Source organism: Grus americana, chromosome 1 (assembly GCF_028858705.1).
Source record: "Grus americana isolate bGruAme1 chromosome 1, bGruAme1.mat, whole genome shotgun sequence".
Lineage (NCBI taxonomy): Eukaryota > Metazoa > Chordata > Aves > Gruiformes > Gruidae > Grus > Grus americana.
The window spans coordinates 66785176-66807344 of record NC_072852.1 but is presented as its reverse complement, the minus strand read 5'-3'; the positions used below and the strand labels follow the sequence as shown (position 1 = coordinate 66807344).

The following is a 22169-nucleotide window of genomic DNA, read 5'->3' as shown; positions in this document are numbered from 1 at the left end:
AGAGAACCTACAAGGGAACTCAGCCTCAGGATGCCAAGGATGTCCTCGAGTAGTAAAGGCCCATCAGCAGTCACTGCCAGGCTGAGATAAATGCGTATACAGCCAGAGACCAAATTTCTAAGTGTTGGGTGTGCAGATCTGCATTGAGACTGAGAGCAGCCCACCATTCACCAGAGTTCTCTCTCCATGGCTGATACTCCTTCATGTGCAGCAGCCAAAATCTTTCTCTCCTGTTGTGCATGGCCGTACTAGGATTGTTTCACACTGGATAAAAAGAACATTCGCTAACATTTTATCTGATGGTAATGAAGGATGCAATATAATCTTTGTCCCTCAATGGTATTCATAAAGTTGCAGCACCTTAACTTTGGTCAAAATAGAATTTGACGCAATGATTACTCTCAAAACATTTACTGGCAAACTTAACAGCCGTGTGGCTGATTAGCGTGTGTAATGACGACAAACAAATAGACATTCAGGCAATGGTTGTTAAACAGAACAATGATTTGACAAGTTCTGACTTCACCTTAATTGCCAGAATTTAACATTTTTGAGAGATATACACACTGTTGTCTAATCATTTTGTGACAGCTCTCAGCACATTTAGAGGTCAGATTCTGTAAGCAGCTGTTTTTCAAACAGCTCCAGGTTGAATCTCTCTCTCTCCTAAGCCCTTGATATGAGGATGCTTTTAACTGCTTCACTTTACCAGAAGACACAGAGACAGCATCTCTATACTCTGATTTTCCTACTTTGATTTCATAGCATCAGCTAATTCTTCTACAGAAAGTTTGAAAATGCTTTTATATACATTTCAAATGCTATATACAGTTAGCCCACTACTTCTCTTTAACCTTACACAACTACTTTACATCCTCTTAATTAGCCTTGGAAAGACCTAAATTGTGATTTACTAGAAAAAGTACAAATTTCTGGAAAAGTCAAATTACTCAGAAAACAGGGTTATCTTTTTTCTCCCCCTTCCATTATTAAGCGAGCAACAGGCAAGGCAGCAATGTATCACATAATGCAACCTTAAAATCAAAGAGAATGGGAAATGACAAGAAATGTGAAAGTCTCTACTAACTTCTTAAACTGAGAAGTCTTGTCAGAAGAAATTATTCTACTACTGGTAGAATGATGGACTTAAATGAAATATCTCGGATTTGACTGCAGTGTATACCCCAAAGCAAAATGTCATCTATTATGTTTTAAATACTTAATTCTGCATTAAACTGTGCAGTAGCTAGATGTGGATGAACCAGAACGTAATACAACCAAAACAGGATTTCTGCAGCAAGCCCTTCCAGTGACAAGAATTACAAAAGGAGTTATTAAATCTGTATTTTGGATGTCTGAACACAGCAATAATGTATGTGGCTGTCATATACATGTTAGTACATAAGCATATGTAACAATTGCTGACTTCAGTCAGCTAAAATGGCTATAGTTTCTTCCTCGTCATTTAAGAATCTAGTGGTGCAAATCTCTTGTGGAATTGTATCTTACATGCTGCTTTTCACCATTCTCTTCACTAATGTATTTTACAGAGACTTTTTTACACTTTGGGTAGAATAAAGAGCCCCTCACTCCCCCAAAAACCTAGCTATGAAACTAAAATAGAACCTAGGATATTTGAAAATCTAAACAAGATATGTACAAGTAAATTAAATAGAAGTACTGAGACAAATGAAATCTATAAACATCTGCAAAAGGAACTTTAGAAGCTTTCACAGCACTTCCAATTGTTTTTCTCTGTAATTTCCAGCAAAAGCTGAGCTTAAAAACTGGCATTTAAGGAATTAAGCTGTCAAAAAGATTTCCATTAGGTCACAAATCTTCCACCGGGAGTTCAGCACGGTCTCAAGCAAGCCACTTGCACAATGACTGAAGATAGGTGTTTACATCTCCAGGTATGAAAAACACTTTTGTGCAGGCAGACAACCAGACTCCAGTCTGCACCTGCAAAAGAAGAACCAAAATTGCTCCTACACAAAATTAAATATCAAAATTGCTGGTTGTGGCTCAGAAACCCACTCAAGAATGTGCTTAAAGTTAAGTGAATTAAGTCAATGGGATATATGCCTGTCTTACTGAGAAACAAAGTCCTCCCAGGTACCTGTTTTCAACATTACTACTCCAAATTCTTCAGCTGTTGTGAGCTCTCAGATGTTTTTTCTGGACTGACTTACTTGCTATAAAGACTGGATACTTAAGAGTCACATCACTGATACCAGATCTCTTAACTCCTGCATCACCCAGAGGTGAAAATTTCAATCCAGATCAGATGTGGGCACAAGACCATACATCTTTGTCAGTCTCATCATTACATACAACATGTAGTTGACAGAAAATATCTGACCTGTACACACCAGTGACATCAGATGATACCTCATCTCACACAGTAGCAAATTTAAAAAAAGAAGAGATGTGGCCTTCAGAAAAATGAACTTAACAGATACACAGTTATGGAAAAAGAGACATTTCTTAATAACGCCGTTATAAATTACACCATGATTAACTTACATAAGAAGCCTTGGGATCCTATTTGGATTATAAAACAACAGAAACCACAGTAAACAGTGTAAGTAACCATCTCCTGTTTACAAAGTGGTTTGTTCTGTCCACTGAGCCTTAAGAGCTCTGTAAACAATCAGAATAATTCTAAAGTGAAAAAAATATTCACTCCTGAGGGGAATTTCAGAACTGATAAATTTTCTCTTTTGAAGACGGAACTGATTTTAGACATTCTGAAATCTTCTCTGGAAGGGAATTTCAGGGGAAAAAAAAGTAATTTTGGAAAAAAATAATAATTAATGCTTCTAAGACTCTGAACAATTTTCCTAAAGTTTGATGGCAGCTTTGGGAATTTGCCACGGAGCTAATAGGGCTTCAAATTAAGATAGCATCCTCAGAGCATGTAGGATCTCATGGTAGTGAGAAGCTCTGGTATGCTGAGATTTAGAGCTGTTTATATTTGTTCTAGGGATGGATGGTGCTAGAGTGGTAAGAGAAATTTCTGCCTGTGTTTTAACTGAAGTTTATCAAAACTAAAATGTTTCTTCGAAACCATGAAGGATTTTTAACTGGAAGTTGTCAATCTGCCAAAAGCTGCTTCGCTGGAACATTTCTGACCTATTCTTGTGATAACCATGGCTGAAATCATCAGGTCTCATAAATTTGCCAATGCATTATTGTGTATTGTGACTTAGGTTGTAAATTACTCAGTGACTACTTCATGTGTTGTAAAACTGATTAATTCTTGGCAAAAGGGGGTCCCAAATCTGAGCAGGAGGTGTGGACGTACATTTTTTCTCCCTTTCCTCTGTTGCACTGGAAGTGGACTTTTTAAAGCAAACCTACCTTCTGCATCCCCCACACTGACATTTCATACACTGTGTTGGCTGCTGAGCTATGAGCTGTCACTTTACTTTCTCTTTTTAAATAAACAGGTTCCTTTCAGCTGTGACACCCCAGAACCAAAGCAGGTCCTGCATCGTGCTTACCCTAGCTGAGATCCATTGATGGTGACTTGTTCGCTCTGCAGGAAACCATTTCTCCCTGCTGCTGCCATAGCAGCTGTTAATGGCATCCTCTTCCCATCAATTTCTGCAGTGACACTGGTTATTGAAGCTGGCTGGGAAGGTTCCCTCCTGGTCTGTGTGCTTCTGAAAGTAGTTTGGTACCAGCTGGACCTTGAAGATTGCCTGTTTTGAGACCCCAAATGGGAAGCAGTTGGTGATCTGACTTGTCCCATCGCACTGCCCAAGGTCAGGTAGTTCTCTTTCTCCAAAAGGTTAGTCATACTGCGACTGTTGCTTGCTTGATGGTACAGAGGTACAGTGGGGCTGGGGTAGACACCATCAACGACAGCATTATTAATAGCTGCCATCTGGGACTGTCTCTTAAAAGAGCGTCCTCTGTTCACTGAATCACGAAGAGTGTAACCAACAATCTCAGACCGAGCGTATCTTGGTGGCACAGTCCTGCTGGATCTCCTGCTATCTCCATGCCTCATGGAGAATCCTGTTGAAATCCCTCTGTCATAGGGAAAATCATTGGACACATATGCCAATCTTTCAGGATCTCGCTGGGGTGAAACCTCTAGTCTCTTCAGAGGCTGTCTTTGAGCTCTGTCTTCCATTGTCTTGTAAGTAATCCTTGTCCCCCAGCCATTTGTATAAGAGGATGGTGAGGCCACCTGTTCAAGGGTGCATAAAAGAACAGGTGTCACAGTAAGATCACAGCATTTAGAATTAATAGCAAATCAATCAATCAATCAAACAAACAAACAAATAAAAATTCTAAGGTCTGCTATCAGAATCAGAAAACAAAATGTGAACATCACCAAAATTGTGTATTAAATGCAATTCTGCAACACTTCTTTGTATCTGCCTAACAAAGAAGTATGGTCTAAACATTAGGAGACAAAAGTCTAAGCATCTAGTCTTCTCTCATTAACTCAAAATAGAAGCGTAAGTCATTTTTGCCTGGTAGTGAAGAGTCTGCTTATTAATGGAGATTTTAGTTTCAGTTTGTAACTCCGTGGGGATTAACACCCACATCTGCTACTAAAATTAAATTCAAGGCTGTCCAATAGACAGAAGAAAATTAATCAGATATTAAAATATTATACTAAAGTGTCTGCATATTGCTATTAACCTTATTAATATAAGGTTATTTAGCCCTCCTGTTCACATTGTGTTAGGATCTAGTAAGAAGAGACAGTCCCCTCCCTGTTTGTCTAACCTCTTAATAATGAAGGAGATTACATAACATTCCAAGGAAACCAAACTGACCATTTCACCATCACAAAGGGTTCCTTAATTCTACAGTTGCAATTTAAGATGATTTTTCTCTTCCTATCCCTAATGGGCATGGACAGTAATGGATCACCATCTTGTTTTATAAGTTTCTCTCTTCTAAACTCAACAAACCCAATTCCTTCAACCTTTCTTTGCAGGATGTGTCTTCAAGATTCTTACTGTTTAGGTGCCATATGGGGACTCTCGAATTTTCTACCTTTTTCTTATGCTCTCACTTGGACACCATACTCTATTCAAGACCTTCCAGAACTAAATCAACTTGGGAGCCTATCTGACCTTGAAATAAAGGAATTATGGCCCAATTTTTTTAAAAAATCAGTAAGCATAGTGTCATCCAGCCATAAATCAAAGCCCCATATATTCTATTTCTATGTTGTATTAAAGTTTTTTTTAATATTAAAGGCATTTATTAAGTTAAGCTGAGAAGCTTACAGAAGTTATTAATTGAAGGGACAGTGCTTAGCAGTGGCCAGACTGAAATCCCATAATTTCACTGTTGAGGAGTTACTGAGGGTGATAATCAACTCACAAAAGGAGTAAAGGTTGCTGAATATAGTAGGCTGAGGCAAGGATCATTGGATATATCTGTTTATTTTACAGAAACTATGCAAGGATATCTTTATCTTTTGTTTGGGGATAAGGAAATTAATGCTTTTGTGAAATACTAGACCTTGTGGCTTTTTCTGGCTTTCACACAGGACAAATAGTCTGTCTTTTATTATTATTTTTTTTTTTTCCTGCCTGGAATACTATAGTATATTCTTGTGGTTCCTATGTCACCTTCAGTTTTCCTCTTGTCTTCTAGAAAGAAGAGATTCACATCAAATATTATGGACTGGATGATAGGTGAGAACAGAGGATAGGAGGACAGAGAAGGAAATGTATTTAAGAAGTAAATGGTTCTAACTCTACCCATACAGAGCCAGAGCTGCTTCATTAACTGGCCAGAAGCTGGGCTACTTCCTTTAACGAGAATAAGCCATTCTTGAGTAATCTAAAATTAAGAAAGAATTGGCTCTACATATACAGCTATTTATTAAATAAATGTTTCTGTTCCCAAGCTGAACTGGTTTCGGTTTACTAATACTGATCATGCAGTAGCGTTGCTATTGAGCTATGTGTGGATTTCCAAGTCATATGGTTGTTTCCTCAAATAGATTCATACCAGTTATAAGCTGTGTCACAAACCTTGCAGAAAATCAATTACTTATCTTAGCATTCAGGCCATGAACCTGAGAAAAGTTGGTCAAAATAACAAGTGAATTTATGATTAGATAGTTTAGAAACCCCATTGTATTGCAAGGACTGTACTGCTGAAATTCTTGTAATGCTAAAATTGGTTGCAACAGGATTATTTTAAATGATAAGAAACAGTCTACCTGTCATCGTGAAACTAAAGCAATCTGTTTTCCTGTGGTCTTGGATGCTTAATTTCCTAACCTCTTTCACCACATTCCCAGCTCCTACCCATGTCATTCGTTACCCCGTGGGATCGCTGGACTTCCTCTAGTGACCTCCAACTGTTGGGCTGGGTGAGTGGCAGCATGGCCTCCAGCCCTTTGAGCTATGGACATGCTGGCTGACCTGCTGCCTGCTGGGACGGACAAAGATCTGACTTGTCACAGCCTTTGCCTTAGTGGAGTGTTAATATAGTTTTTCACTTTCTACCCTGATGCCAATTCTCATAAAACCAACAAGATTGCAGAGAGCCCATCTATATGACTGAGTTGGATTTAGCTATTGGGCTCAGATGTCACCAGAAGGGGGAAAAATGTTAACAAATCTCAGTTGTAAAAACCTCCTTTTCTAGAAATCAGGCTTTAAAAAGCAAACAAGTGAGCAAGCAACCCTTGAAAAACCATCTACATGCTATCGTTTGTGGTAACAAAATGGATAAACTATGCATATGATATTTATTTCTATTTCTTGTCTTCTTTTCCTCACCTGGTTTGACTGATAATACGAGAAACCATAGGAAGTTCTTGGTGCAAAATCATTTTCAGTAAGTCCCATGTTATAGACACGCTCTGGAACACTGGATGCACGGTGCAAACTGCCTGTAACCAAAGACTAATATTAGTAAGATTTTAACAAAACATGATATTGTTATAAAGGATGATTTACAGTACTAGGGAAATGTCCCAGTCTGCACTGCCATTAATATATATAAACTGAAAATCAGACAGGAAAATGATGGAAAGAGTTTTGCATTCAGTATATCACATTCAAAAGATGGTGAAGCAAAGCTTTCCAAGGACACAAGCCATTTTTTTCAGTTTCCTATTTATTTTACTTAAGACATATTTTTAACTTTCAGAAGTCTTGTTGTTCATGTAGCTATTTAACGAAAAATGTTTTAACATAGCAAGCTGATACTTTGAATATCCCAGATAATGACATTATTAAGTACCGAGAAATGGTATTACTGAACAGCTACTAAGAACACTTATTTTCCACTATAACCACTTTGAACATATATGTATGGTTTACATTAGAGGCTGACTATAACTTGTGCAGTACACAAGAAATTAAAATATTACAGCTGTAGACTGTAGATGAGAAACAGGGGTTGACATGCCTCTCTTACTGTGCACCCTAGAGATGCAATTTTCACAACGTACCACTGTCAATAAACAGCACACACTGAGTACAGATTGTTTATTTCTTTGTTGTCTACCTCAACTGTTGATGTTTCTTGTCCCTTAGGTGCTAGTTTAATGATAATATATTGGAGTGAGTAATGCTTCACTAAAGTTCTCAGTCCTTTACCCAAAGAGCACGAAGAGTCCATGAACAAATTCCATGGCTTATGGAGGCACGTGGCATATGATGCTGTAAAGCAGGGTTGTTTAATGACACTTCAAATCTGCACCTACAGGTAACGCAGAAGATCCACAGCGTATCTGCTCTGATTCTTTTTTTCCCACAACCCAGCTTTGAAAATAGAACAGTGCACTGTGATTATTTCTTTCATTAAAACTTCATTCTTCTTTTAATTAAAACCAACCAACCAAACAAAAAACTTCAGGCTGTTTCTCTTTCACTGATACAATACATTTTCAAAGAAGAAGTGCTTCTATTAATAATTTTTTTTAAAAGCAACAGATACTGGTGAAATAAGTGTTCACGAAATTCCTGTGTTACTATGAGAATCTGCATATAGGAATATAAATAACACAGGTTATAACATAGACAAGTTTAAAGAGGTGAAGCAGAAGTTGAAAGATACACCTCAAATCGGTCATAAATGGGGCCAGTGTGTGCTGCAGAAGTTCAGGCTGAACAGATAACAGTGGTCAATAAAGAAGGTAATTGGACACACATTTTCAAAATAGCAGGTATTACCTGAGATACTACAGAAAAGAAATCTAAAGAACCAGTCATTAACTTGGTCAAACTGATGAAGTCTCCACTTGTAAAAATAGTAGAAGTCATATGCCCATGGGAATTCAGGTGCCAAAAACACGCGGGCAAGTGCCTGCTGGGATTTTTGAAGCCCCTAGTGTATGTGTGGTAAATAGCTGAGACTTTCAGGTCACGCAGTTAGACTCCGGGCTTCATTAGGTGCGTGCGAGTGCCCCTAGGAGCTTCAGTACTCCTGTATCCTTGATCCTTAGTGTCTGTAGTTAGTAAAGGGCTTGACAAGAATAAAAAGAAACGAGACTCATGCAACAAGAATAATTTATGAATGATTCTCACTAGCACATAGCTACCTGGATAAGTCCAAATTTGTGTATAGTATAATATAATATAGTATAATACAATACAATACAATAGAAGACTGCGATAATTTGAAGCCTAATTCAATCATACTTTGCAGTTATTTTGCTTATTTAATCATACTTTCCAACTCTCTCATATTGGCCATGCGAGACAGATTTAAACATGTATTAGGTGATTTGTTAAGACACATTCACGGTAACTTTGCATCATGAGAGTGGAATGATGCAGCTTGGTCAAACTCATGATTTGGATTGTAATAATTCCTTCGTGACATTACAAGGTTGCCATAGCCCGAGGGTTACCTAAGTACATGAGAAAGCAGTAATAGGAAACTTGTTTTATATTGAAAAAGAATTCCTTCCAATGTTCACCGACATCCAAAATCTACAAATTCATATTAATCTCTCGTTTGTGTGATGTAATTCCCATATCAATGTACTATTTCAGGTGCCCAATAAGACTCCATCTCAGCCTATTGCCTGTGCCTGCTTTTTAAAGATTTGCTTTAGTCATTGCTGCATATTAAAGTACTTTCACATAGTAAGTCTTTAAATACATATACATTTCTGTTTCTTTATAGTTAGTATTTATTGTCCAGTTTACTTAATGAGAACTTACTCTCAGCATTTATCTACTTAGGGCATAAAGACCCTTTCAGCAAGTAATTTGTGCATGTTTTAGGTAACTCTAAACTCCCTGTCTTTATTAAAAAAATGAGGATAAATTAAAAATAACAAGGCTGTCCATGAACTATTTGAGGATAAACTACATATCTAACAGTTCTCTCTTTGCAAAAGCAAAATACAGCCAATCAGAAATTGCAACACTCAGTTATCTTCAAGCAGTCCTCTTTTTTTAACCTTCAGTCTCCCTGTGAAACTATCCGTCAGTAAACATTTTTCTCTTTCAGAGATAAACACACTATATGTTAGCTTACGGAATTTCACTTCGCATTTACAGTATCTCTTGCTTGCTCTTACACAAGTAAATTAAATTATTTTGTCAGCATTTTACCTGTACATTAATTAGGTAGCCATAAAATGTATGTCTTTTTACCGTGTCCTCTTCACTTGTGCCAAAAGCCAGCGTGTTAAAGGAAAAAGTGGTAACTAAAATGCTGCGTCTTTCCACTAGTTACGAGATGCAGAATAGGTGATCTAACGAAAACTTGCCTCTGTCACTGAGGCTTCCTACAGCTTATTTTCACCATACTACAAAAACCTACATGTTTTTCACACCTTTCACATTTGCTCAGTATTGTGTTATTCAAAAATCGTTAGGCAGTTCTTATACACTCAGGGCACTGGTTTAAAAAAAAAAAAAAAGGAGAAAGCAATGACTGATTTTTTTAATTTTTTTTTTTTTTAGTTTTATATTATGGGTTCATTTACTGTTAGGATTAATATTTTCTAACTGTGAGACTCAGTGTTTTAAGTCTCACAAAAACTCCCTCTTCGGAAAATATGCACACAATTCAATTACACATCCATAGGGGACAAATGCCATTTGAGAGGCCATAGGATACCACGCTTGATTTCCAGCAGCCAGTCAAGAAAAGGATGGGTTTCCTACAGGCCCTGCGTCATGTCTGTCAACCCATGAGGACATTTTGGAAAACTCAGGCATCTCAGGCAGCAGTAGCCACCCATGTGTGGGCAATTGAGTGGAACCATTTATCACAGTCTCCCCTCTCCCCTGTCGGTATGAACTAAAGCAGCTCAGGAACGCTTTGGATGTGGTCAGTGGAGGGGGAAAACCAAACCCCTTTGCTCTTCTCCACGCCTAAAATAAAAGCTGCACAAAAATCACCTGATATCGCAACAGTTATGACCAAATTTTGAGATCTGACAAAATAATTACGCTATCAGGAGAGAGACTGTACGGATAACTGAGGAAAAAAATCCCATCCGTCTTCATAGAGGCTCTTCTCGAGCCCCCTTTGCTCCCCTGGATGTGACAGGTCCAACATCGCACAGTCCCTGAAAGTTCCTCCCCAGCAATCGCTGCCTATGGCTGCAGACAGATCAATCTCCTGTTTGCTTGGCTTTCCAAAGTAACAATGACAAGAGGCATCTCTAAGATATATGATATACGAAAAAGACAATTATCCTCTGGTAAGGAGTTAGGTGTATCAAATTCCCCTTAAATCATGTGCACTGTTAACGCTCAGTTGTGAGTCTTTTTCAGTGCTTTCATATTTGAATGGTTACCATGAAAGCCAAATTTTGGCTTTAAACCCCGCCACTGCAGGCATCTATGTAGCTGTACCCTCTACACAGAAGTCTATTAAGGACTGCGATATTTTCACGCATCCTGAGTGCCCACCTGCCGAGTATCCATTGTCCGCTCTTGCTCAGGGCAGGTGGGTGATTATATCCACGACAGAGACTCGTAAGTGTTCCTGGACTGTCAACTTCTAATCCTTTTTTATACTCTACCACTCACTACGGACTGAGATGGTGACATTTAAGAATGGCATATCAAAAACTTCACTGAATCACTTTATCTACAGATCAAAGAGCTTTCTTTCTGATCATGCTCCTTCATCATTCTGCCAGTACATGCCTGGTCTCAAAGGAGCTTTTCTAACATTTTTTTACTTTGTGCTGGTCAGTACATTTACACAAGTGCTCAAATTTAAGAAAATTTGATTTCTTCTGGCTCAGGAAGCAGAGGTGAGAGATGTAATGAAACCAATAAGAAGTGGAAGTCACTAACAAGGAATTTTTTCTCCTTCCTTTTTCCCACAAAGAGATAAACAGAAAATCACTGCAGAGCAGTTAATATGGTCAGAATTCTGCAAAAGAGAAGGCTCAGGATAAAAAACTCCCCCAAAACCTCTAAAAGCAAGTTTAACAAAAAAATACTACTAAGAATTTTAGAAATGAAGAAATGTGAAGAATCAATAAGGCTCTGATTGCAACCGTCTTGTATCTCATGCTGTTGATTTGGAAATCACATAAGTTTTAATTCTGTTTTTTATAAACACAGTGTTTATAAAAGCCTGTGTTCCAGAAAGAATTTCTACACAGACAGCAATACATCAGGTTGCTTGGTTTTGTATGATATATTACCCAGTTCTGCCCTCATTTTTTACAATGGAACTCGTAAGGATGTACAGGAGGTACAGGAAAGTAGACTTTAGTCAAGGGATTATACTAAAGAAATAAAAGGAATACCACAAATTAATTTTAAAAGCCAATCAAAATCCAAATGGAACAAGATCAGAGGCAAGTGGACTCATAAACAGAATAAAGTTTAATAGACTACAGTGAACATAAAGTAATCAATACTGTTGCATCATACGTGAGCTGAAAAACACCAGTCGTTAAAGTATATGATTCTGAATGCCGTTTTTCTTTGACAGTTCTTTGATAGTTCTTTGAACTATCTACCATCCCATTTCCACCTTTAAATAGCATTCAGAAATTTGATGCAGCTGCTTAGTTGTTCAAAATTTTTCAGGGCAGCGTAATCTCCAATTTATAAAGGTTCAGCAACTGATGAACTGGGAAAGTTGCAGCTGTTGTTAAACTACTGCTTGAAAAACTATTAACAGCGTTTGACAAAGTCTTGAAAGGAGTTGGGGCAGTACGTGACTTCAGTGATCTGGCAGCTGCTGGAATCCTCAAATCTGAGGATGACCTGAATTTCTATTATAAAAAAGAAGAAATACACCCTCAAAAAGGGGGGCAAAAGGCATAAACCTGCAAACAATATGGGAGAAGGAGGCAAAAAGATGTTTTTCCATTAAAAGGTAATGCTGAATGCTAAGCAAACACCTTTAATTCGAAACTTTAAGGAAAAATTATGCTGCCTGACAAACTACTTCTTGCAGCTTCAAGGCTTCGAGTTCCAGTGGAAAATGGGTGTGCACAGATGGGTAAGACCTTAACTACCACTGATTTTTCATACCCAGTGGTTATGTGCTTGGCTAATTTTAGGCATGTATGTGAATACTCTGGTTAGGTATGTGCTAAGTACCTTGCTGAACGGGGCCTGAAATACTCCTGCAGATACGACAGTTATATCACAGGGGCCTGCTCCTGCTCCTTCTAAATCTTTGTATTGTCTTCCCTGCAACAGTAAACAATATGGGACCCTTGGTGAATGTATCTAGAAAACTGTTATAATTCAGAGAAAGTGAGTTTTTGCATGTAAAACAGCGCATATTTTGAAAAAGTACCTTACATATAAAAATTCAAATGTTTCTCAAAGCATAGTCAAATTTTGAGCAAGTCCATGAAGAAAGCACATTGGGATACACATGTGTATATATCTGTATTTCTCAGGAAAGTCAACATATTAAATACATGATAGGCATTTGATTTGCATTATAGATATTTGAGAGACAGATAGATGGACAGTTATATGCAATTATACATGCATATATTACATATATATACACACATGTATAACTATATGGAATAGATTCCAGTTCCATTTATTTTTTCTGAGTTTTGCAGTGGGACTAAAAAAAATGCAGGATGAGTTGGGCACAAGAATATATTTGAAAGAAGAGAAGTTGATTTTATGCATGACCAATACATGTAACAGACATGACATTTGCCACTCCTGATCCTGAAGCTTAAAAATTTGGGCGTCTCAGAAATGCAAAGGGCTCAAATACTTGACCTTTAGAAAAACAAAGCAAGACAACTACCCTCAAATCCATCAGGTCCGTTAATATATTTCAGAGAAGATGAGTTAGAAGGATGGAGCTTTGTCTTCATAGTGTTTTATACATAGTTTAGAGACATGATCTCAGTTCATGACACCATTTAATTTATTAACTATTGCTTAAAAAACTTTTCCCAGGCTCGCTATTAAGAGAAAAAGAAATCAAGTCACTCTAAAAGTGTTTAGAAAGCTTATTTAAATGAGACCTGCCAAGCTAAGGACTTGCATGTGTAGCTGCACATTGCATAGCTGTGTATACCTGTTTATGCAATGTGTGTACCTAATCTGTCCGAGCAGAGTATGTCTGTGTCTGCATTGTATGTATTTTTGCCATGAGCTGTTTTTTAGATGGAAGCCAGATGAAGTACAAGGCAACATTCCTCTGCCTGAGAAGACGGATGAGTAAAGTATAGCTTCTTTAATGACAACCAAGCAACAGATTATACAACCTGTAAGTCAGAAATATCTTCCTATTTAAAAACAGGATTGAAGTTTTCATGGTAAGGGTTGCTTTTTTTTTTTTTTAATTTACTTTGAAAACAACACATCTCTTCACCGTTAATAGTTAAGACTAAACCCCTCGAGAAGCTTGCTTTTAACCCTCAGCACCTGACAAAGTCACCCCGTGGGTGCCTGACGCTGCAGTCGCACCCTGGCAAAAGGCACGACTGTGCAGACCTTACTGACGGATCTGGCCTTCCGGCTACAAGATCTTAGAGGCAAGGATTGATTGACTTCAGTTTGTATCGTGCACGTCAAAGAATGAGGTAAATACAGTTCTGGTAGCATTATCGTTCCATGTTTCCCGTTCACGCCTTTCTTAGAGTTACTTTTCCAAACTTCCTTTTAGTTTTTTGTTGGTTTTTTTTTTTTTTTTTTAATTTCCAGCTGAAACAAGGAAGGACATTTCCTACATTTCTCCCCATTTTATTTCGCACATAGAGCCAGTGGGTAAAGCTAAGGTATAGGTATTAAAACAAGCACAGCAAGCGGTTGCTGGATTAGGAGAATCTCGGCTCGATTCATCCCACGGGCGGCGGTGAACCGGGAGCAGCCCCCGCCACTCACCAAGTTACGGCGGTTGGGAGGGAGAAACTTCTGACTCACTTGGGTGGGAAAAACGAAAGGGAAGACGCGACAGAGCCACGGTTTTCCGTCAAACCCGGTAAAGGCCGATGACCGGTACCGCGCTGCCCCCAGCAGCCCGCACCTCCCGGGGAAGCCGCGGAGACGGCTGCGGCCGCCCGGGGGCAGCTCGGGTCTCACCCCGGGGCCGCCGCCCCGGAGCCCCTTCCCGTTCTCCCGCCGCCTCCGAAACCGCCACCGACAGCCGCCAGGCAGCACCGAGCGGCGCGGGGCCGGGGCCGGGCACTCACCGTTGTGCAGCAAGCCCCGGCTCTTCCTGGCCAGCGTCTGCTGGACCTGCTGGTGGATCCGCAGCGCCTTCTCCTCCCCGGCCCGGCCGCCCGAGAGCTTGAGCCTGGCCTCGGAGGGAAGCGCCAGGCTGGAGCTGTCCAGCTCCCCCAGGATCTGCTGGCCCAGCACGGTGCGGATGTAGCCCTGCTCGGCGGCGGGGCCGCGGCCCTCCATGGGCACAGCCGGGCGCCGCTCCGCTCCGCGCCGATAACCTGTTGCGCCGCCGCCGCTTCCCCAGCGCCGGGGCTCAGCCGCCGAGGGCCGGGCCGGGCCGGGCCGCGCCCAGCGCCCAACACCGCCCCGGGCTCTGCCCCGCCCGCCGCGCAGGTGCCAGGCACGGCCCGCGCCCCCGCTCCGCCCGCCGCGGCCGCCCGGGGCAGGGCCGGGCCGGGCCGGGCCGGGCCGTCCCCTCCCCTCTCCTTCTCTTCCCTTCCCGCCGGGGTGAAGGGTCCGGCGCAGAGGCGCTGCCCGGCCCGGCCCAGCCCTCGCCAGCGGGGCGCGGCCGCCGCCTCAGGCAGCCACCGCCTGTCCCCGTTGTCCCCGCGCGGCAGCGGGTCCCGGCCCGGGCGGCAGCCCGCCGGGGTGTCCCGGGGCAGCAGGGGCTGCGCAGCCGGGCTGGGACCCCCGGGGGGCGGAGGGGGGGAACTGGGTTCCTGTGGCACACGTACACCCCGCGGGGACAACACATGCACACGTTTTAAACATATAAATATACACTGTACTCATGCGTCGTCCCTTATAGATCGTTTGCATCATGGTATAGATATAAGACACTTCTGTATGTTACGCTTGGCTGCATTTTGTGCACATGCACGTAAGTTTCAACCTAAAATATAAGATGTGAAACTTCACTGCTTCAATAGAGTGGTCCCTGGCTGTGAAGATCAAAGTTTCAGGCGGGATTGTGTTAAGGGGCTCTAGAGCAGCTGGTTTGGGAGGTTTTCCTGCTCTCCGGTGTTTTTCAGGCTGTCCTGAGGATTTGCAGAGAGAGGAATTGCAGCCACCTTCTCTCCCTTTCGTTGTAAAGAGGTGGTGAAGGAATTGCGGAATTAAAGGCTGAACCCCCCCCCCCAAATCTGACTGGCTGTGCCCCTGCAAAGGTCTGTGCCTGCCTGCGTGATCATAAGTGGCTTCTTACACACTGAAATAGGGCTCGGTGAAGGCGAGACGGAGGAAGGCTGAAGTTCTCATGCTATCTCAGGACACAGCTTGGAGTTACTGTTTAAACAAACACTCTACTCATGGTGGGTTGAAAGGAGGAGGAAAAAGGGAACATGCAAAGTCTTGGGGATAGAAAAGTGCGGGCTTTAGAAAAAGTAGATGATCCAGGGTTGCATGATTAAAAAAAAAAAGAAAAATCCCCAGCAAACTAAATGTAGTATTTTAACAGAAAAGCTAGTATTTCTTAAAAGCAAATGAAAATTAATGTGGCTTTTAACTTCCTGTGCTACTGTTTCACAAATATGCTGGGACTCAAACTGAGCTGACGTAGCTTGCTTTTCACCAGAATTTCAGACAGCAGTGAGGGTACAGGGTGGCTAGGGAGAAACTGGGGTGATCCTTGTCTTAGGGTGTACCACAACGTAAAAAACCAGAGCACCTTCTTTATTCTCAGATAACTCAGTATGGGGAGGAGGAACTGCCTCCACACTGAGGAGTCCGGAATCCTTTTGCCCGTGATTTACTCTTTGTCTCTCTCCCATTTTTTTTTCTTTAAGAGGGGGAGGGAGCTCTGGCCTTTCTCATCACTTCGTCTGGCTAATGTCATTCCCTTTTGTTCTAACGTGGCATATCACTAAAGAGGTCATGTTAATGATACGTGAGAATAGTTTCACTGGTGAAGAGAAATGGAGTGACACACTCCTTCCTTATAAATGGGGAAAGGTTATGTAGGGGAGCAGAAAGGTTGGAGATAAGCTGTGGGGGTACCAGCTGGGAAAGAGGAGCAGGCATTTGCGGAGAGAAGGAAGTTGGAGGTATGTGGCAGAACTACAATGGGCAGGGGGAAAATGTAACAGAGAAGTGGAAGGATTAAAAAAAAATGAAAGAAAGGGCAGGATAAGGCAGGAAAAACAATGGGGAAGACACATCACAGCCAGGAAGGAATGTAAACTATGTCAGAAACTATGTTAGACCCTTTTGCTGACATACAGACAGTCACAAAAGCATTTCCAGTAAACAACAGATACTACATTCTTTGCACGTATGAATGAGGACTACTGAGGAGATTAGAAAATAGTTTAAAAAATGTGAGACATTTCCTCCTCTCCTCCTTTTCCCTACCCTCTTCTCCATTTCTGAACTCTAGCACAAACATGAATTCTGGATAGTTTTAATAGTTGAAACTTTGCTTTCACACATAAAATACACCTGAAATGGATTCAGGATTTAGAAAATGCTCTTGCAGTGTATGTCCTCAGATGCGTCTGACACTGTATACACACACACATTAACATTGACTCTGTTGGAAGAAATGTTAAATTTTTATTAACTTTATTTTGCAAGTATGTACATTTAGTTGTGCTTGTGAGATCCGTGGCAAAAGAAACTGCCGTTTGCTGTGGGCTTTAAAATCTTTAATGAGATTTCTGAGACAGATTTCTCTCCTTGTAACTAGGAATGCTGACTGGAAAGTTTGGGGGGGTGGGAGGAGAAGAGAGAGAAAGAATTTTGCCTGCACAGCAATTCAGACAATGCTTAGCCAAGATCTGAAATACAAACGAATTAAAGCTCTTTCTTACCTGAGGAAAATAAGAAAATATCGTGTAACTGATAGCAATTCCTTGAAGTTGACTTATGTTGGATTAACACCTCTTCTCGACTGAATTGCAAAAAAACCAACCGGAGTCTTTTGAGAGGGAAATACTTTACCAGTGCCATTTGCAGATGCAAAGCAACATAGTTGGGATTATCCCTGAAAGGACCACAACTTGTGATGGATGACTGCTCATGTAGATTTTTGAAAAATAGATTTAATTATGATGCATATAGTGACTAAGGGATGAGGAATGACATACAAAACCATTTGCTTTCTGTCCAGTGTCTGATGGAGTCAAGCAGATCAGCAAACCCCGTATTTCTTTATAAGACTTATTTGTTATTCTGACCAGATATGCTCGGCCTAAACCATGTAACCTTTCTCCATCAGTCCTCCACAAATACTATTTATATTAAAGTTGTAGTAGTTTGTCCTTTCATTCTTCTTTCCCTTCCCCCCCTCCCCCCCATCTGTGTTAGGACTTACGGATCAAGCTGGGTTCGTACCCTGGAAACAGATTATTTTCAGCTGCAGGAACCTTAGAGGAAACGGGTGTAAGTATGAACATTGAGGTGTTTGGTTTAAATGTGAAATAGCTCCACAGCAAGGGTTTCATTCTTAAATGCCCACAAAATTATTCCTATGTGTACCTCTAGGACCATATGAAAAATTAAGTGCCATTCGCTCAGGATTTTTTTTTTTTCTTTTGAATCCCATGGTTGAAGGTGTTATATGCAAGTGCAGGTTAGTCAGGAATAGCCTCACTGTTTCTACATCTACCCTTGTTTCACCTGAGTCACCCCGCCGAGGGAAAGGGAACGAATCCTTCCCGTGCCCGAAACCCCTGCGAGGAGAGAGGCCGCACTGCCACCGCGTGTTCCTTGCTGGAACGCCACGACCAAGCCCGCTCCTGCCGCTGCTCCTAGGGAGGTAAAGCCTGCAGAGCGTACCCAGGAAGGAGTTAACTCCATGCTTAAAAATCCGAGATCCGTATTTTATTGCAATTTGATCTGTTACAGGAGGTAGAACTGAAGTTCAGTCCGTCTGTCTTTTGCACCGGGCACTTGTTTCCTGTACTGTCTTCCAATGACATACCTATTTCTTTCACCCCAGCATCATTTTTTGGAAGCAGAGAAACAGAATATCATCTATTTTGTCCTGTAGGATAATGTAAAGTAAACTTTTTTTTAGAGCCACCTAGGGGAAAAGTACAACTTTTTAATTGGTAAAATGAGTGAGATAGCAGTTCTCTGCCTGACAGAGATGTGACAATAAAAGCAGTAAGAGCTGTGATGGGCGCTCTCTACCTTGACCTACACAGAGTTCAAGGGAGCAGCAAATTGCCTGAGGAAAGAAAACACTCACACACGTGTGCACGCACACACTCAATGATCCGTATTGGAATGTCACAAACCTTCATTTGCTCACTTCAGTGAGGTGAGTGTGCAAATGCTGCTTTTGGACAGCCAGGCCAGAGCCTAGAGCAGACTAAACTTCCCAACTTGCAAAATGTTGTATCAAAACTACCTTATAGCTATGAGCTTTGCTTTATGTCTCAAGACAGCCAATGACTGCAGGAACTCAGGATGGTCCTGAAGCTGCAAATAACAGTGGCTCCTCAGGCATATGGCTGTTCTGTTGTGTAGTAGGACAGGATTAACTTGCATCCTGACCTGGGTGATAAAGCAGTGTTCATTTCATCGGTCTTGCCTCAATTTGTTTCTTCCTGCAGCTGGAGGTGTTGGTTATCTAGCCCACCTATACTAGGGTGGCAGCTGATGTTGGCTGATGTAGGCCCTGGTAAAATCTCAGCTTGAGCTAGTCCTGAGCCACCGACCGTTGAGCAGTTTTACATGCTGTCACTGCCACACCAAGCTTGACCTGATGGGAATGGGGTGCTACTGCTAGAGATCTTTTAGAGATCTTCATTGGGATGCATTCAACCAGGGGATATTTTCAGATGCTATGCCCAGCACAAGATGTGGGGTTCAATCATACTCTGATACATGAAGTAGACAGAGCAGTCTCCAAGAGAAAGGGAGGGGTGTGTGGCTGCCCTTGTGTATGATGACAGCTGTCCTTCTCTGTGATGCTGTAAAAAGGTCTGGACACAATGGATGAGACAGCAGGAACAGAGAGAACTGAGATAAGGTTTTTAAGAGGCCTGACTATGAATCACCTCTGTGGAGATTCCCCAGTGGGGTCCAGGCCGGTTTTACTTGTTAGTGGACTCCTCTTTGCACAGTGGGTAGGAGAGAGCCTGGTTGCACAGCTGCATTGGGAAGATATTTTTCAGTGAGCAAGAGCGGAGGAGACAGTGTTAGTCTAGATTTTCCATCTCCCTACAGATCCTTTGTGTTCGGCAGGACCAGCTGCACACTGTGAACTGAAGGGGGTGGGCAGTAAGTTTTGAGGGAAGGTGGTAAAGCCCATTCTGTCTTAGCCAGTCAATATCTCGTGGATAACGTTGCTTTGACTGCTCTCTTCTTACACAGTTTATCACAGCTGGCTCAAGGCTTGCTAGCAAAGCAGGCGGAACTGAGCAGCAGGGAAGCATGGGCAGAGTTGGTAATGCTGCATTTAAGGGTTGATAAAATAACAGCATGGCCTGTGCATGTATGCTGTCTGTCTGCTGCCGGAGTTCCTGCTGCCCTAGGCAATTGCCTGTGCCCAAGGCCTGCTCTCCTGTCCGTATTTCTTTTCTTTCCAGGTCCCTGTGCTCTGTTTTATCCTACCATTCCTAGTTCCTCTCTTTAGTAACCAAGTGTAATACTTTAAAAGTATGATTTGTTTTGTTTCGGTTTTTTCTTTTTAGGCTCAGAGATGCACGTAACCAGTTTTTGGAACAAAGGTTTTGCTCTGCATCTATCACTTCCTGAGTCATCTGGGTGCTGGGGAGACAGCCAGGAAAGATGTAGGAAGACATATTCAAATGGTCTTATCAGATGCTATGCTAAAAAGAGCAACAATGTAATGTGACTTGTTTGCAAGGTTTGGAATGAAAGGAATGAAGCAGAGCTAATTTCAGTAAGCTGTGATCAATGCTTTGAGTAACACGCTTATTCAGTTGTCTCAGGCCATGGATGTCATATATGTAGGTGGAGGTATGAATACTCTTAAACTTTTGACACAGGAGCACAATACCAGTGTTTATTGGAGTTGTTATTGCATGCAGTATCATCTAGAGGCTCTGAATTTTATCAAGGCCCTCTTTTGATAGGGGCTAAATATAAGAGATTTTTGTCTTCTGTACAAGTAAACAATACTTCCAAATGACTGATGTCTCATCTTCATATACAAGTCAGGGGTGGAGGAATAAAATGCTATTCCTGAAGAAATGTGGTAATCCAGAAATTGAAAATAATTTTTTATCTTTTTTGCTCCTAATTTTATGATGTAGGAGATGTTGTTATTGAGGACACAGACCAACATTTTAAAACAATCTTTTTTCTAGTGTTAGTAGAAAGGTTTTTACTGGTCGTATTTCCCCCATCAAAGCATCTTTGGAGATAACACTAAAATTTTGTGGATTTTTTTTTTAATAAGAGCTGTCAATACCCCTCCTACAGGCAAAAATAAAATCATTAGTTTCATTAAAATATCCTGATTTCTTTTCCTATTATGTTTTGTGAAGTTGTAGAAGACAGGCCTGAAGGGGATTGAGGAGGACATCTACTCATTTTCTGCTGTGAAGTGAGATTAACTATATCTAAAATATCACACATACCTAGCTAATCAATTTTTACAATGTTATTTAATGCATAATGGGAGGCTATTTCTATATCATACTGTTTTCCCACAACCTGAAGATGCACAGATGAAAGTTCTATTATAATAGACACTCAGCTGCATAATGCCAGATTAATGCATCCAAACCAGTCACCATAAGAAAATGACAGAGCGCACTAAAACATACAGGAGATTAAGTTGGAAGAAAACCAAAGTGTACATGAATATTCATTCTGGGTTGGATCCTTGACTCTTCTTTAGCAGCTTTGTGCACAAAGCAGTCACAAAGCTGGCTGGCCTGTTTCCTTGGGAAAGGAAAAATCTCAGATAGTTGCCAGAATAGTTTATAAGCAATCTGTGTGTAAGACCAGCAGGTCCAGCTGGCCAGCAAGAACTGCTGTCAAGAGCTGCTCTACGAACACAATGATTTCCCAATGGGCTTTTTTTTTTTTTCTCCCTTCTTTTTCTTCCTTTTTTTGGGGGGGGTAGGAAGTCAGATTGATTAACTTTTTATGTGCACATTTTTGGTAGTAATTTGTCATGGGTGAGCCAGGTCAGGAAAAGTACAGTCCAACCTGGTCCTGGCTCACAATAAATGCAACCAGTTCTGCAGTGTAAATAGCTGCCTTGTTCCTTATACTTTCCAATTTCTATAAATCTTTCTCTTTTTTAAGTTTTGTAGTTAGCATAGGCAGCAGTGTGTATAATAGAATCAAAAAGTTCATATGCTAGGCATTTCCTGCACAATTTAGGGAGTGCCATAAGAACAGAAAAATGGCTGTCCTGGATCAGATCAAAGATCTAGATAGCCTACCATGCTGTCACGGTGGCCAACAGTGAAAAGCAAATTCTACATCCACAAATCCATGGGCCCTGATGGGATGCACTCACGAGTGCTCAGGGAGCTGGCAGATGTTATTGCTATGTCACTCCCCGTCATCTTTGAAAGGTCATGGAGAACAGGAGAGGTGCCTGAGGACTGGAGGAAAGCCAATGTCACTCCAGTCTTCAAAAAGGACAAGAAAGAGGACCTGGGA

The 22169-nt window shown here is 41.2% G+C and overlaps 1 protein-coding gene and 1 long non-coding RNA gene across 4 annotated transcripts in view; one reads left to right on the top strand and one right to left on the bottom strand.

Annotated features, from left to right (window-relative positions):
* Nucleotides 1-14980, bottom strand: part of PKP2 (plakophilin 2) — a 45226-nt gene extending 30246 nt beyond the window's left edge. For 2 of the 3 annotated variants that reach the window (XR_008574401.1, XM_054806727.1), the window contains exons 1-3: nucleotides 14606-14954; nucleotides 6771-6883; nucleotides 3507-4201 (exon numbers count right to left, since the gene is read on the bottom strand). Coding sequence is in view for 2 of the 3 variants with exons in the window: in XM_054806727.1 (XP_054662702.1) it covers nucleotides 3507-4201; nucleotides 6771-6883; nucleotides 14606-14819 (1022 nt within the window). In the remaining variant the exon portion in view is untranslated. Of the gene's footprint in view, nucleotides 1-3506; nucleotides 4202-6770; nucleotides 6884-14605 lie in introns of all 3 variants that reach the window. The other variant, XM_054806737.1, reaches the window with a different exon arrangement.
* A 1586-nt stretch (nucleotides 14981-16566) lies between these two features.
* LOC129212838 (uncharacterized) lies at nucleotides 16567-20923 on the top strand. Its single transcript, XR_008579295.1, has 3 exons — nucleotides 16567-16621; nucleotides 17883-17957; nucleotides 20219-20923. It is a non-coding gene; the product is annotated as an uncharacterized LOC129212838 (long non-coding RNA).
* The last annotated feature ends 1246 nt before the right edge of the window (nucleotides 20924-22169 follow it).